Source organism: Azolla caroliniana, unplaced genomic scaffold, assembly GCF_043228905.1.
Source record: "Azolla caroliniana isolate FFs.n. ecotype wild unplaced genomic scaffold, voAzoCaro1.0.p SCAF_6, whole genome shotgun sequence".
Classification (NCBI taxonomy): domain Eukaryota; kingdom Viridiplantae; phylum Streptophyta; class Polypodiopsida; order Salviniales; family Salviniaceae; genus Azolla; species Azolla caroliniana.
The window spans coordinates 2,351,592-2,366,397 of record NW_028230441.1 but is presented as its reverse complement, the minus strand read 5'-3'; the positions used below and the strand labels follow the sequence as shown (position 1 = coordinate 2,366,397).

At 35.8% G+C, this 14,806-nt stretch overlaps 2 protein-coding genes across 3 annotated transcripts; both read right to left on the bottom strand.

Annotated features, from left to right (window-relative positions):
* Positions 1–172: 172 nt before the first annotated feature.
* LOC147862544 (B-box zinc finger protein 20-like) lies at positions 173–3,471 on the bottom strand. Its single transcript, XM_087320686.1, has 3 exons — positions 3,283–3,471; positions 1,594–2,316; positions 173–936 (listed from the first exon to the last, which is right to left on the bottom strand). Exons 1-3 carry the CDS (start codon positions 3,469–3,471, stop codon positions 655–657), a joined length of 1,194 nt encoding a protein of 397 aa, XP_087176812.1. The 3' UTR covers positions 173–654.
* A 3,108-nt stretch (positions 3,472–6,579) lies between these two features.
* On the bottom strand, positions 6,580–12,870 carry LOC147862543 (uncharacterized). 2 transcript variants are annotated; one of them, XM_087321465.1, is made up of 4 exons: positions 9,542–9,818; positions 9,356–9,427; positions 7,068–7,392; positions 6,580–6,960 (listed from the first exon to the last, which is right to left on the bottom strand). In XM_087321465.1, the coding sequence occupies exons 1-4, from the start codon at positions 9,592–9,594 to the stop codon at positions 6,595–6,597; spliced, it is 816 nt and encodes a 271-aa protein (XP_087177591.1). In that variant the 5' UTR covers positions 9,595–9,818; the 3' UTR covers positions 6,580–6,594. The 2 variants fall into 2 exon arrangements, with proteins under 2 accessions (XP_087177591.1, XP_087177592.1); XM_087321466.1 differs by lacking the exons at positions 6,580–6,960; positions 7,068–7,392; positions 9,542–9,818 and adding exons at positions 10,853–10,911; positions 12,116–12,297; positions 12,761–12,870 and having other exon boundaries at positions 8,735–9,427.
* Between the last annotated feature and the right edge of the window lie 1,936 nt (positions 12,871–14,806).

Sequence of the window (14,806 nt, the reverse complement as noted above, 5' to 3'; positions counted from 1 at the left end):
CAAAGTAATTTTCGTTAAAAACATACAGTGTTTCGATTGGCCTTCATAAACGCAAATAATCATTTGTTTTAAATTGACTGGAAAGGCTTCATTATGACTGGTTTCTTGTTGAATACATCATGCTAAGAATTCTTATCAAATATTGAACCGTTTCCATCATGTTATAAATCCATGATTGAAATTTGGGATCTCTTCATAAAGATAAAGCATTGGATACAATCACTTTTTTAAAAGTTGATCATCTGGTTTTTGTTACAACTGGACTCCATGTTGTATAATACAATATGCTAAAAAAGCTTGTAGATATTCTCTTCTTTCTAGTATATGTTGTTAACATGTATATGTTGTCAACTCCTCTAAAAAGATGATTGATAAGGGGCCAAAGCTAGCTCCTGAAATGTACCTACATAACCTTATAATATATAACTAATTCTTTACCACGGAGTGTCATCACTGTTGCTGTAGTTAGTAAATACCCACTTTTCAGTCATACAGATCACGTTTTTTGATGATTTCACACTTTCTATCACATCCACAATCAACTGTGCTCGTACCATGATCATCTCGAGCAGACACCAAGGTGATCATTTTATTGTAGTGCATAAGACAGATTTGTGCTAAGTGTCAATTCATAGATACCAAAGCATATCTTTCTTATTGATGTTTCAGCCTTTCAGGAGGGGAATTAGGAGAAGCTGGTGGAGAAAATACGCTGCCAATGTCAGGAACAACAAGAGGGCTATCAAATCCTTGAGCGAAGACTAAATCTGATTGTTTAAATGACTTCCACTGTTTAGTTGATTTTGGAAGACCCGAGGTTGTCGGAGGGGATGGTACTAGTGGCACCTCGGCAACCATCTCTTCCACCATCAAATCTTCAAAAGCATTGCATTCTATATGCCAATCTATATCTCCAGAACTTGTTGACGTGTCAGCCTACATGAACACAAGGAAAACACCCTTTGAACTTTGTAGAGTCTTTTATATCGAGAAACAAAAGAACAACAATAACCCAAAAAACTTTGAGCAGCATAATTCAGAGAAAACTGAAAGACTAACATTTTTTACTCAAAAAATTAGCATTTGAACGTGCTGAATCCTAAAATTGATCGCTCTTAATTAATAATGAGCAGAAAAAAATACAGCTTTAGAGCATTTCTCAATGAAATCACAAAGTTCTTAAAAAACCCAAGTTTCTTTTCATAAAGTTATTGGAATAAAAACAGCAAGAAATGAAGAGTTCAAATGTTGTGAGTCATTACCAATGAAACCTTATTATCATAATATTCCAAAAAAGGAAACAATAATCAGCTCAAAACAAATCAAAAAATGAATTGAGTTCAGTGTATCAAATCAGGTTTTCCCAAAATCGCCCCTCCAGAAAATAAAACACACGAAAGAAAAAGAATGGGGCAATACATGGCTTTATCCTCCCAAATGAGCTAGTTTACGATGTTCTTTATTCAAGTTTTTTACGATGGTTATACATAACTTGACATTTGAAGCTTCCAGGTTTCTGGCATATCATTTGGCACAAAAAGTCAATGCAAAAATGAGAAGTTCAAATGTTGCCAAAGACAAAACATCCTATACCTTTGAAGACCCACGTTCGGCAGTACCACGAGTTGTTGCCATATCAGGGAAGCTAAGTAGTTCATCTACTTTCCATCCTGGCATAGTCTCATTCATATATTCTGAAGCACTATTTCTCCTCACGAAACCACCACCTCTTGATGCCCCACTTGGATTCATGCCATTATACTGCATATCTATCATATCCAATATATCCCAATCTGTTTGCGAGTGTTCTGCGTTGAAATAAAGCTGTTGGTTTCCAGGAGATGAAGTGGTCGGTGAAGGTGAAAAGGGTACAATATTAGGCGGGAAAGAACCCATATTATTATTAGATTTCTTCAAAGGTGGTTGAGCTACACAAGACGGAAAATCATGATCTTCTCCATCAATTCCTGCTGCCCTTTTGCAATGAGAAGGAGAATGTTGATGGGGGTTGGATGTTTTAAACCCTGAACTTTTCATATTTGGAGCTTGAACAGGCATTTTGGATGGTTTGGGTGTCGAATTCACAACTCTTGGGGAAGAAGATTGGCTTTGCGTTATAGTGGGTGAAGTTTGCTTGGATTCACTACATGGTCCTTTGATGCTTTCTGTGGTGATGACGTGGAGGGGTACCCGAATCCCAGATAGTAGGAAACGTTTGTGCTTTGCTGCTAAAGCATTTCCAGAATGGATCGAGAAATCACAGCTCTGACAGAGTAGAGCTCGGTCTTCCAAACAGAAGAAGTGCCCACTCTTCTCCTGGTGAAAAACAAAGCATATTTCTTAGAAGACATATGTGAAGCAGCAAAGAACCCAAATGATAACCTGATACAGCCTATAACGAATCCTGGACATCAACATTCTTTCGTGGGTTTTCTGCCTGCTTTGAGGCTGCCACAAGTACAAGTAGCCCAAACTATTAATTTTAACAATAAGACAACCTAACACTGATTCCCAAAATGTATTGGGATGTAAATATTCAATGGGTTACAGTTTTCATATAACAACCATTCCCCAAAACCACCATGATTAGCTGTTTAGTTTTTGGAAGCTACTACTAAAAGAAATTTATCTTTTGCTTACTCATGTTGATGAGTTAACATAAACAGTTTGGTCTCATAGGCTACTATGGTCACTTTGAGATGTTACTCAGAATTCTTTCTTTCTGGACTCCTCAGGGAATCACAATCTACTCTGCTAATAACACCTATATTATCATGTTCATTAGCTATAGTTGCATGAGCCATTTCGATACCATGACATGCTACCTTTTAACTACAGGAGTGAGAATAAGAAGAGCGCAAACACACCAATGTTTATATCCATGCCGATTTGTTCCCTTCCTTCTGTTATCATTGTAAGATGATATAATTCAGAACACAATAACGTGCTAAAATCATGACAGCAATAAAGGGGCACCAAATATTCTATGATGGATCTACTTGAATGAAACAAAATAGGCCCTGTTGGACCACAAAGATCACTATGTATTGGATGAAACCTGGCACCAAATATCTTGTGGTCAATCCATTTTGAATGTAAAAAAGAGTGATCATTATCCATAGAAGATGTGCTCGTCAGATTTGCCCAACACATTGTATGGAGCTTAATAAGCACATGATGAAACCAATTCGGTGAGTTAAAACGGTTGCATAAAGATCGTGCATTAATACGTTATATGATGAAACCAAGTTCATAAGTCAAAACGGTTGCACAGATTCAAACCTGGCAAATGTCACATCGGGGAAGCTCCTCATCAGGAGAGGGATAGATAAGGGGTATTCGTTGGTGTTTCTCCGCAAGTTTGTTCGCAGCGTGAACTTTCACATCACACAGCTCACATAGAGCTGCATCATCAGCACAACACAATATTGTTGCCTGTGCCTTCTCACACACATCACATTGCACCTTCATTTCACCTACTTTCAGTCCAGATTTCTTCGCCCGACCTCTTGTTAACAAATAAATACAGGAATATATCAAAATGAATACAGAGTTCTTCTTCACAAACACAATACGAAAGAGATAAACAGCAATTTCTTCTTCACGAAATGGGAATGAGAACCAATTTCTTGCTCTCACAGAATGAATACCCCTTCTTCCTCACAAACACACACGCAAAATTTTAAAAAAAAGAAACACAAAACACCAATTTCTTCGTCACAAAATTGAGCACAATTTCATCCTCACAATAAGAAGACACAAAATGAGTACACCTTCATCTCAAGAAAACAAAAGCACACCTAATGTTACATTTTCCGTCGCGAAAAAAAGACACAAACAATATTTAACACCTCGATTTATTCCCAGGAAAAATACAGCAAAGGGTAAATGACACTATTTTCTTCTCCCCCCCCCCCCCAAAATGAAGAAACAAGAGACAGAATGAAAACCGCTAATCCACCCTATCCACACAAACAATGGAAAAAATAAACCCAACCACAATGAGAAGGCCCCTGCACCGAAATACATAGATTCCTTTAGAAATTTGTGATTTAACAAAGATTTGATGGGGGGGGACTGACTTTTTCGAAGCAAAAGAAATGGAAGAGAGATTTAAAGGAAGGAGGGGAGCTTACAGAAATGGGAAAGGAGACAATGAATGAATGGTTCAGAGTGTGTTGATGCAGTCTGCGCTGTTTCTGTATTGATGGAGGTTGTATTGGGTCAGAAGTGGTCTGAAATGCTCCTCTCCTCAGCATGGAAGGAAAATAAAGTTAAAAAGAAGAAAAGAAAATATCCAAAATCATTCACTCATCCTACCCACTAAATCTTATCAATCATTGCCAAGAGAACAGAAGAAAGGGGTGGACAAAAAAACAAAATATCCCCAACACCATAGCTAATGCGCCGTCCTCCCAGAGTGTCCGCGAAGAAGAAATCGTTGTTGTCTGGCCCCTTTGCCCTTGCCCGACCAAAATGGAATGAATGTCTCCGACCAAACGAGCAGGGGCCCACGAGCATAGTGGAACGAGTCATTCTTCTTTCGGATTTCTCGAAAATGATGGACGAGAATATCAAGGGAACAATGGTAAATGTTGCGGCCGATTTGGAATCCGAGAGCCACCGGGGAACTCGTACACCCTCTCCTCCCTGTATGAGTTGATTGCAAAGGCGAAAAAAGAAATGGGAAAAGGGTATCTTGACATCTTTTCAGAAGCCAAAATGGCCTATAAGATCGAGGGAGAGATTGGATCTTAAGATATTGTCTCACCATTGAGAACAACAAACCAGAATGAATATGACTAAGTTAGTAGATCCACCTAAGGTACAAAGAGAATCATATTGCCATAGCGCTTAAATGTTTGAAAGCTAGGAAATTGCCTACATTGCCGATTGAAACGGACCTTTATTTGTCTATGATAAGTGTGACGATGTTGTGGTCAAGATGGGTGTGGTATATGTGCACTATACATTGTTATTACCTGGCCTACTCTAATTGCTTTTAATGTAGAGGTAGAATCAAGGAAACTTTTGGTTTAAACGACCAAAGCTCAATAGGTAAGATTGTCATATAGAGATTAGAAGGTCCTATATTTGGAACACATGTTTTGGAATGAAGCCCAACAAGTCATGCATTTGGTCTATACTCATATTGAGTGCTAGGACACTATTTACCATATCTAAAAGCTTTAGAAGTCTAAGCTTCGAAAGTGCCAAAATACAACAGTGCTTGTATTAATTCAAAGCAATGTTTGAAATATCCAATGCTTGTTTTTTCCATATATTTCCACAAAGGCTTCTTGGAAAACTCCTTTAACTTGATCAATACAAAGATAATATCAAGCAAGTGATAGGGAGCATCCTTTTACGATTCTCATGATGTTTTGTGAACTGTACCAAAAAGCCTTTGTTTGTCTTGAATGCCATCCACCTTGTTGGTATAAAACCATTGTTGCTTTCATGCATATGTAGGTAGTTCATGTTTTTTAATTTTTTCCATAACTTTGCCATTTGGATTATCATGAAAATCTACTCAATACCTATAAAACTACAATACAATGGTTGTCTAATCAGATTCTATTGCATTATGAATTGCAAACAAAAAAATTATCGATAGTGTTGTGTATTGACATTTGAACACGGTATGATGGGTCACCACTAAGGCAAAATCCAATACAAAGAAACATGAGAGAGATTTATATCATTTATGTGGGGTTGATTATGTTTGTGCATAAAACATACATAACTAGTTAGATCATGTTTAGCAATTAATTGCTTTGAGATTAAATCGTTTATGTGGGAGTGATATTATGTAATATGTAAGTAATAGATAGCAACACATGCACATGTACAAGCATACAATGTGCGTGCTTGTTACCTTAAAGAAAGAAGAAAAGGATAAACAAACGGACAACATTATCCTCCACTTAGGGATGTCTCGACGAAATCAATTTCTAAATATTTAGTCATGATTTTAAAAGGCCTCCGTAGAGTTGTTTGTTTCATATATGTGTGATGAGTGTCACATGTCTTATGTTTTGTTTTTCAAGAAGAACCATTATTCATTCCCATTACATCCAATGTAACTATGACGTGTATATCTACCAAATATAATAAATCCTTTCTAACAAAGCTCACATGCAAAACAATTTATTCCAAGACTTTAAATTCAACGTGTATGGATGTACCCCATGTTCTTATGGATTTTCTTATGTGACGATCTCATATAAAACAAGACTTTTCGTGCATAGCACGATACAATGCATCACCACTTATTTGTGAATGTTGAAATAAATGAATAAATAAATAATACTTGTGATGTAAGGTAGCTTGGAAGAAAAGGAATCAATACAAACCACATTAGTGATGTCTCTATTTGGCACTATTGTCGCTTTTTAAAATAAGTAGTTAATAGACTAATTTAGAGTGATAGAGTACATCCACGCGCACACATGAGTGAGAGGCTAAAATCTTAATCTTATTCTCCTTATGCAAAAATCTTAATCTTATTTACATTAACTAAGAGTGTACTTGGGGTTTGTGAGAGAGCATGCCTTGTGTGCACAATATAAAGGAGCATCATGTAATTTTTATTTATAATAATCCAAATGAATAACACATAAAGTCAAATTTTACAATGTTTTTAATGGCCAAGTGTTTCCGAATGGCAAACCATATTATTTGCAAGGACATCATAGCTATGGAGGCAATGGCAAAACCAATCCATAAAGTATTAAATGTGGTTTGGAGTTTGTTGCAATGCTTGGTTGTAAGACTTTGGAAAGCCACTTTGATGAAGTTGCATGTCATTATATCGTACAAAGAAGGGAAGTTCTTTATCACTTCTTGTGATGTAGAAATTGAGATGAGGAATTGAGAATAATAGGTGCTAGGTATGGGAGTATTCTTCTCAAAACAATGTCGAACAATATCCTCGTCACAACGATATTGTATATAATCCTATAAAAACAATAAAAACCTAGGTTAGCCCATTCTTACCTCAAATATAGTGTACTTTGGCATAAAATGATAGTTTTCATGTTATGATTGTTAAGTAAAAACATTACCGTTTCAAACGTTGAAAAGTTGCTATAGTTGGGTGAACATTGAATATCTTGATAATCAGGGGGTGGCCCAAAAGGATCACAAAAGTGTTTGAGCGTGATGTTGTATGGACCTGTTGGATGTAGAACTCTCATCATTTTTTCTCTTTCATTGATTATGTCAATGGCACCATTCATTTGGCTTAGCAAGTTCTTTATCGCAAACTTTGCTAAGTCTAGAGATTTGTTGGCATCTATTGCATTTAAGCAAGGCAAAAGTTTTGAGAAGCTTGAACTTTCTGGATTTTCATTGTAGTCTCTCATAGCTTGGCATGCATCTGTAGCAATGCTACATGAGAAATAATAGAGAGTTTCAAATGCAAAGCAGTAAGATAGCAAATTAAGTTTATTGTAACTTATACATAAATAAGCATATGTTGTACACCTGTTGAGATCTTGGACTATGCCATGAGTGCAAATTTCTCATATAAACATGTGTCTAATTCGATGGTTAAGAAAGTTATGAATATATATTTAGCTAGCCTTGTTACATAAGTTAGTTGTATAAATACTTAGGAGGGGCTTAAAGGCTTTGTTGGGACCACCATTGGTGTCAATTTTGGGCGGAGTAGGAAATTTGGTATGGTAGGTGGCAAGAACACTACATGTAGAAATGCATTGAATTTGAAAGGTGCGTTGCATTTATATGTCAAATAATGTTTTCCCTTTTTAGATCATTCAACCAAGTCGCTAATCGGATGAGTACAAACCTTCTCACATAAGCTTGAAATAGTTGAGATGGAAATATAGTCAATATATGACATTTGAAGATGTATTGTATTGGAGGATATATCACAGACAAACACCACAATTTGTTTTAAGAGAAGTTTGGGCCATTGTACCATGTGCAATAAATCTGAGAACCAAAAGTTTTACAAATATCATGTCATGGATCTTTATGTAGATGCCATGTCAATATTTAGTGTTTTATATCGATGATGTTGATACAATAGAGAGCACTTTGACACCTATTGAAATGGCATAAACAACACCTTTAACTTGACTTTTCGATATAGCACAAGCTCCACAACCTACATAAGCCCAAATAGGGTAAATGGGAGGCAAATGAGTTCACCTAAAGGTATCACTTTGAAGAGTATTCAATATCTATGTGTTTAAGAGACAACAAAGATAACCTAGGACTTGAGTGAGACACCTACCCGATAACTAGGCAAGAGTCATCATTTGGGAAACATTGAAAGCTTGACTCAAGGCTCTTGTACAATCAAGGTGCATGTGTCTCGTGGAGCATGGGCCAAATTTACCAACCTTGATTTCCCTCTTTTTATCTTGTTTAGTATTTGTTTCAATTTTCATTTCTCAAGCACATAAACAAGTTATGCAACTACATTAGTTTTGCCTCAAATGCAACATTGACATCTTAGAGACATCAATAGACTTCTTCTTATTCTTCTACACACAATATGAAGAGATATTTGTAATACATTAAAGTGGCAGATCTCATGTTACATGATTGATTATAGAATAGTCTTCATGTTTTTGGTTCACCTTGGCTTATACAAACCAAATCTCTTTACATTAAGGCATGGCTTTCTTAAATTCACTTGGTATAACATTTTTGGGCTTGTGGTCAAAATGGCCTTGGAGGACAACACACTTTTTTGCTAATAAAACGTGATTAAGGTTAACTAAATATTAGATTTTCCACCAAACCAGACTATGCCCCACCGACTATGTTCCCTACAATGGGAGAGCATGCATTAGTAGTACACTCTTACCACGGGAAGGGGCAATGCACCTTCATAGGAAAGCCATACCCGTTTGCCTCAAATAAATATAAGTAGTTGCACAATAGGGTTCCACACCCTACATTCATTACATCTATGATCAAACAATAACATACTAAAGTTTGTTATCCATAATCTAATAGACCACTCTTTGACCTAATTGACTATATTTATTTATCGCTACTTTTCATTGGAATCTCTCTAATACCTAGACCTTTTGTAGCTACGTTCAAATGATGGTTAGTTGAGAAGTTTTCTAAAGGTTAAGTTGTAGAGGTTATTGCTATTTTAGTTTTGTCTTCTTTTTTCATATAACTTATGGATACCCCCCAAGGTCAATGTTACCTTTTCTCGAGATGTTAAGCATTAAACCATTAAGTGTGTAGTGAAGCCAATAACATAACCTTCTATACACTAAAATGGAACTTGCCAATTTTTTGTATACATCCTACTATAATTAACATAAATTTTTTTCATCAAAAAGTTAGAGATAAAGGTATATACTTGGAAAGCACAAAGCATATTCCAGCTAAGAACCATGAAACAAACAAGACGACTGCCATCGTAAGAAAACATCTGTTGAAGGTGGAAAAGAGTTAGATTATTCTAACCTGTGTGTCTTTAAAAGAGAAAGCGCTATGATTATGGTGTACCATTCCAAACATGCATGTGAGGATATGGAACTCTTACATTCTAAGTATTTTGCACCAAACTTTCAAAACAGCAACTGCAACCGAAGTCATCAAGACATCCAATGATAATAAAAGACAAAACTATGAGATTATCAATGATTCTACTCATATTACATATAATCATTATTTTATTTATATATCCTGTCATGTTGGTAGTGTTACATTTAAGTAAAAGGTGTGAAGTTGAATTCTTTTACCTCCATTCTATAGTAACCGTAACAACATATCGATGATATTCATGTGCACATACTATATACAAGGACACATTATTTTAAAAAAAATCATGGAGTTGTCTCATTTGAGAAGAATTCAAGCTGGTTGTAAACAAGCTAAAATGGTCAAGTTTCACGCATCTTTAACATTATTCGAACATTCTGATATATATGCCAATAGAAACAATGACATTATGCTATCAAGAAAGAATAGATCCAAACTATTTGCTACATAAGATAATTTGATGTGAATCTTGTTATTATTTCACTTAGAGTCCTTAGAATATGCCTTGAAATGCAGTGACTAAACCGTAACATTAAACAACTAAACCGTAACGTTCTAAAACTAGTCGATCATTCGACAGTAAAATACATACAATATTGTTTTATCATTATTTATTATCTTTGAAGTTGTTTATGGTATCTTTAAAAAGCTTCTGTCTTATGAAAATGAGAAGAGAGATTCACATAAAACTATAATGAAATATTGTATAATGCAATGGGAAGTTTTGTTTTATATACAAGAGTTCAACGATGTTTAAAAATGTCTAAGTTTCTTACACCTCCCAAAAGAGATATTTTGATCATGTTATTGATGTCCCGGGAAAGGGAAAAAAATGTATTAGTTAATGATAAGGCTGCAATAGCTAAGAGATGCACTTAAATTAGCCTCAATGAATAAAATTGATTGATTTGATAGTTAAGTATCGTTACTTGCCATATCTCAAATATATGGAAATTGTATCTAAGTATGAAAGTTGATTGCTTGAAAAATACCACATCAAAAAGAACCCTAAAACCATGTGGGGATATGCTATGCATGATTTTCAAATGTCAAAATTTCAAGGCTCCAACTAAAATTTGTTAGAACTTAAAAAAAGTTTAGACCATTAAGACATTGTCATTTTTTTTGAACCAAGATAATGTATGCGTTAAATTCTTGAAAGCTAAATTTTCTAGCAATGACCTAATCTCTATGTCGAGTTGTTACACAATTACTCAATCTCGAATTGTTACATGACATCAAATTTTTGAATGGTTGCAAGATTATGATGAATCAATCGTCTCTAGTCTATTTAGTTTGGATAGAAACATACCAATCCCTATAAAGATAGTTGTTGGTATTATTGTAGCAGAGCTTGCCAACAATATCTTCCTGTAGTGAAACAAATTATATAAATCAAGCCAAAATAAATTTGATGTAGGATTACTCATGACAAGCACCAAGGAAAGGCATACATATTCATGAAATTTCTATTGAATTTTGCTTTCCCATCTCTAAAATGTGATTGCAACTCCTTCGCGGTGCTATTCATCTTATCACATGCATCATTAATGGTTTTGTTAAGACTTTCACTCATCAATGGGGAGGTGACACCTTCAACTGTATCAATAGCATGCTCAACTTGGTTTATCACTTGATCTACATTTGATAGAATGACATCGGTTGACTCTTTGATTTGTTTGTTACTTTCATAGCTACCCCAATATATTACTCCAACACTAGTACTGTAATATAAAAAACAAAATGTAGTAAAAGGAATGCTTTCATTGTATTTCGTGGGAAATGCAGATAACCCATACATCCTTTAGGCAAACATGTAACAAAATATTGAAATTTTGTAACTACTTTTGTTTTCGAAGTTAAGTGTTTATATTGTGATATGCAATCTTATTTATTTGTTCCCGTGTGGTTTCCAAAGCATTCCTATTGGCTTCTTCTTCTTTGTCTTCTATTATATTGTGATATGCAATCTTATTTATTTGTTCCTGTGTGGTTTCCAAAGCATTCCTATTGGCTTCTTCTTCTTTGTCTTCTATTGATAATGTCATGTAATAGTATTGCAATATTAATAAATAGATGTTTTACAAGTCATTTGTACCTCACACATTAGTTATATGATCCTATATTTTACTTTATGTTTTTTGAACAATTGAAAGGAATATCACCCTAAAGCAATAAATGGAATAAGGGAAGCGTGCTAATGTCATCTTAAGCGCTACCACATGATATGATATGGATATGGATTTCAAAATCCTGTCCACACAAGCAATACCTTGAAGGCACTTGAATGCATTTAAAGTTTAAACAATATCTCATGTAAGTTTGGATGGTGCACCTTTATGTTGACCTAAAAATCACAAATCTATATTACAAAATCATCAACTCAGGAGACAATTGTCAATTTTTAAATGACTTACTTTTGTCGTAAAAGGAAACCCCATTTGAAGTCATTTTGATCTATCAATAGTCAACTAGGTGGCATAAACTACATAGCATTCAGTCCAAGGGTACTCACATAGTTATGTTGCCGAATTCACATAAATTTCACAGAAAACAAAGAACCAATCGTACTCACATAGCTATGATGCTGAATTGGACAATGCCAACATAATATAGTCGCCATGGAAAGTTGGAATGGGAATGCAAAACAGCTCCAATACATCTATCCTCTGAAAACCACCATATTGATGTTGCTATTCCAAATGACAAACATATAAATGCCATTGCAAAAGCCCATATCCCTGTAAATATAACAGACTGGCAACCAAAGTCTAAATACAAAGCATAAAAGGTTTTGGTATTCATATTATTAATTTAACATGCATATACATCCACGCAAACATTTCTATTTGAGTAATAATGTATGTTACCAATTGGGAATTAATTTTGGGTTGAGGTGAGAAACCCCACAAAATAATGCTAACATATATGGGATTTCCCAAGGATAATGTGGTGCTTCAAACCACAAAATGTACACTTGAAACTCATATAGAGGAAGTCGGCCACTAAACGTCATCGCACAGAGATTGTCTTAGGTCTAATTGGTTACATAACATTAAACTCATTAAGAATATGTTTCTTACACTAAGTGGTTAAACGGTTTCTAAAAAGCCCACAAGCCCCAAAACCCGTCATATTAAATAATATACTCAATTGACATTGTAACATACATACATACATATATACCAAGGTTGAGTGGTGAGTTAACATGGGGACGTACACTCCAATAGTGTTGATCTTTTATATTGAAGCCATCAACATACACCTGGAATGAGTTCAAGGGATCCCTTCGCGGGAACATCTCGGGGCTTCGAAACGCGTCATGTTTGATCGAGCGGGCCTACATAAAATGGGAAAATCAATCAGTTCCTTCCTTGGGGGGGGGGGAACCTCGAAAAGAGAAGCACATTGATCATGAACAAATGAAAACCAAAGAAAACATACATAGATGTATAAAACATGCATACATACATGCATGCATGCATGCATAAATACATACATACATACATACATACATACATACATACATACATACATACATACATGCATGCATACATACATCCATGCATGCATGCATACATACATACATACATACATACATACATAATGAGATTAATGTATAATGGTGTCTCACCGTGGCCAAGAGAGGGTTTGGATGGATGGAAAGAACAGGAACAGGAACAGGAACAGGAAGAAGGGAGGCGGATGAGGTGTGTGGCTGTGCAGAGAGGAAGGCAGGTGTTATGACAAGTATTATGAGAGGGAGCAGAAACATGAAGGAGTTACGCGGGGAGGACGTAGCTAATGATATCTGAGTCCGATCAGAAGCAGACTCCATGGATTCTCTGTCTGTCTGTCTGTCTGTCTGTGTCTGTGTCTGTGTGCGCAACACAGAGAGAAAGAGAGAGAGAGAGAGAGAGAGAGAGAGAGAGATTCTGTAATAGCGATGGTACAGAAGATCGAAAGCAAAAGGGATATGAGGAAAAAAGGATGCACGATGAATGTGCCCATGCGCGCTATTCCTTGTTTCTTCTTCTTCTTCTTCTTCTTCTTCTTCTTCTATTTTGAGTTCCCATGCGAAGTCCAACGAACTTTCAGCTGACAGCCAAAAGCAAAAGAAAAAAGCAAAAAAAACAAGAGGGTTTCAGCTGATAACCTCGCCCAAAAAACAAACAAGCCTCTCTCGAGTCTCTCCTTCACCCCCTTCCCATGTGTGTGAACGCACTCTTGTCCGGTCTCTTCTTTCGCTCATGTGTGTCGCCCGCCCTCTCGTACAAACCAATTAGGCTTTTAGATTAGGGCGATGAGAAACACGATCTCTCTCTCTCTCCCCCTTGTTTTCTTTCATAATATTTAGAATCATTATATCCCTCTCCGATCATCTCTCCGCCACCCTTCTCGCCGTAATCCGATCCCCCCCTCGGCCCCACTCTTCCCCACCTCAGATTCCTTCATATCACCAATTGCACAATGTGTGTTCGATTTCTTTTAATAAAAAAGCTCGTTTGAGTACGGTAGAGAAATGATTCGTATTGTGGCTCCAAACATCCCCCCACGGGTTTTGGTTATACAATCCCATACAAAAACTTCCAGCAATATACATCACTCAACTAAAACTTATGATGTCAATGTATGCTCCAAAATCAGTCTTTGAAAAACCAAATAGGGTATAATTGTGGCTTCTACATTGCTCACGTTTGCACCAACCATGCAAATTATTTATTGTAATGGAACAAACACTCTCCAAACCTTTCTATCATTATCGTGAACTCCTTACAATCGACCTCAAAAGGTGATCAACTATAAACAATGAGAGTATATCACAACTTTGACATTCTTAATATTAGCTATGATCTTGCATTTCCTAATAAAGGTTCCCACCAAACCAAATAGAGTTGCAATTAGAACAACCAATGGTTAAATGAGGGGAAGTAATGGAACATTTAAATAGATATGTGTGCTAAACCCCTAACCTCTTTAGTAAAATAAACTTGGCTTTTTTATTACTGTTTTATATCACACTTAATTTCAAGCCACATATATTTGAAATAGTAAACACCATGGAAATTATTTGTACCGACATTGGAAGCTGAATCCTTTATGAAGCTTTGGGTACGCTATATTTCATGGGTGGAGTTTTCTAGAGTTCTTTTATAGATTCATATATTAACCTAAGCTTCCTTATATGCAATTGCAATTGCAATTGAATTGTAACTTGTTCATGTTCAAATAATATAAGGGCTTTCAAAGTTTTGTTCATGCTTAA

What these genes read in the sequence shown, in the direction of transcription:
- LOC147862544 (XM_087320686.1), bottom strand. Translation starts at nt 3,471, where the DNA reads ATGAAGGTGCAATGTGATGTGTGTGAGAAGGCACAGGCAACAATATTG. An exon ending in CCCGATGTGACATTTGCCAG is followed by an intron (nt 2,317 to 3,282) that starts GTTTGAATCTGT and finishes GTTTTTCACCAG; the next exon opens with GAGAAGAGTGGGCACTTCTT. An exon ending in CCGAACGTGGGTCTTCAAAG is followed by an intron (nt 937 to 1,593) that starts GTATAGGATGTT and finishes GTGTTCATGTAG; the next exon opens with GCTGACACGTCAACAAGTTC.
- LOC147862543 (XM_087321465.1), bottom strand. Translation starts at nt 9,594, where the DNA reads ATGACTTCGGTTGCAGTTGCTGTTTTGAAAGTTTGGTGCAAAATACTT. An exon ending in TGGTGCAAAATACTTAGAAT is followed by an intron (nt 9,428 to 9,541) that starts GTAAGAGTTCCA and finishes CACCTTCAACAG; the next exon opens with ATGTTTTCTTACGATGGCAG. An exon ending in ACTTTTCAACGTTTGAAACG is followed by an intron (nt 6,961 to 7,067) that starts GTAATGTTTTTA and finishes TTGTTTTTATAG; the next exon opens with GATTATATACAATATCGTTG.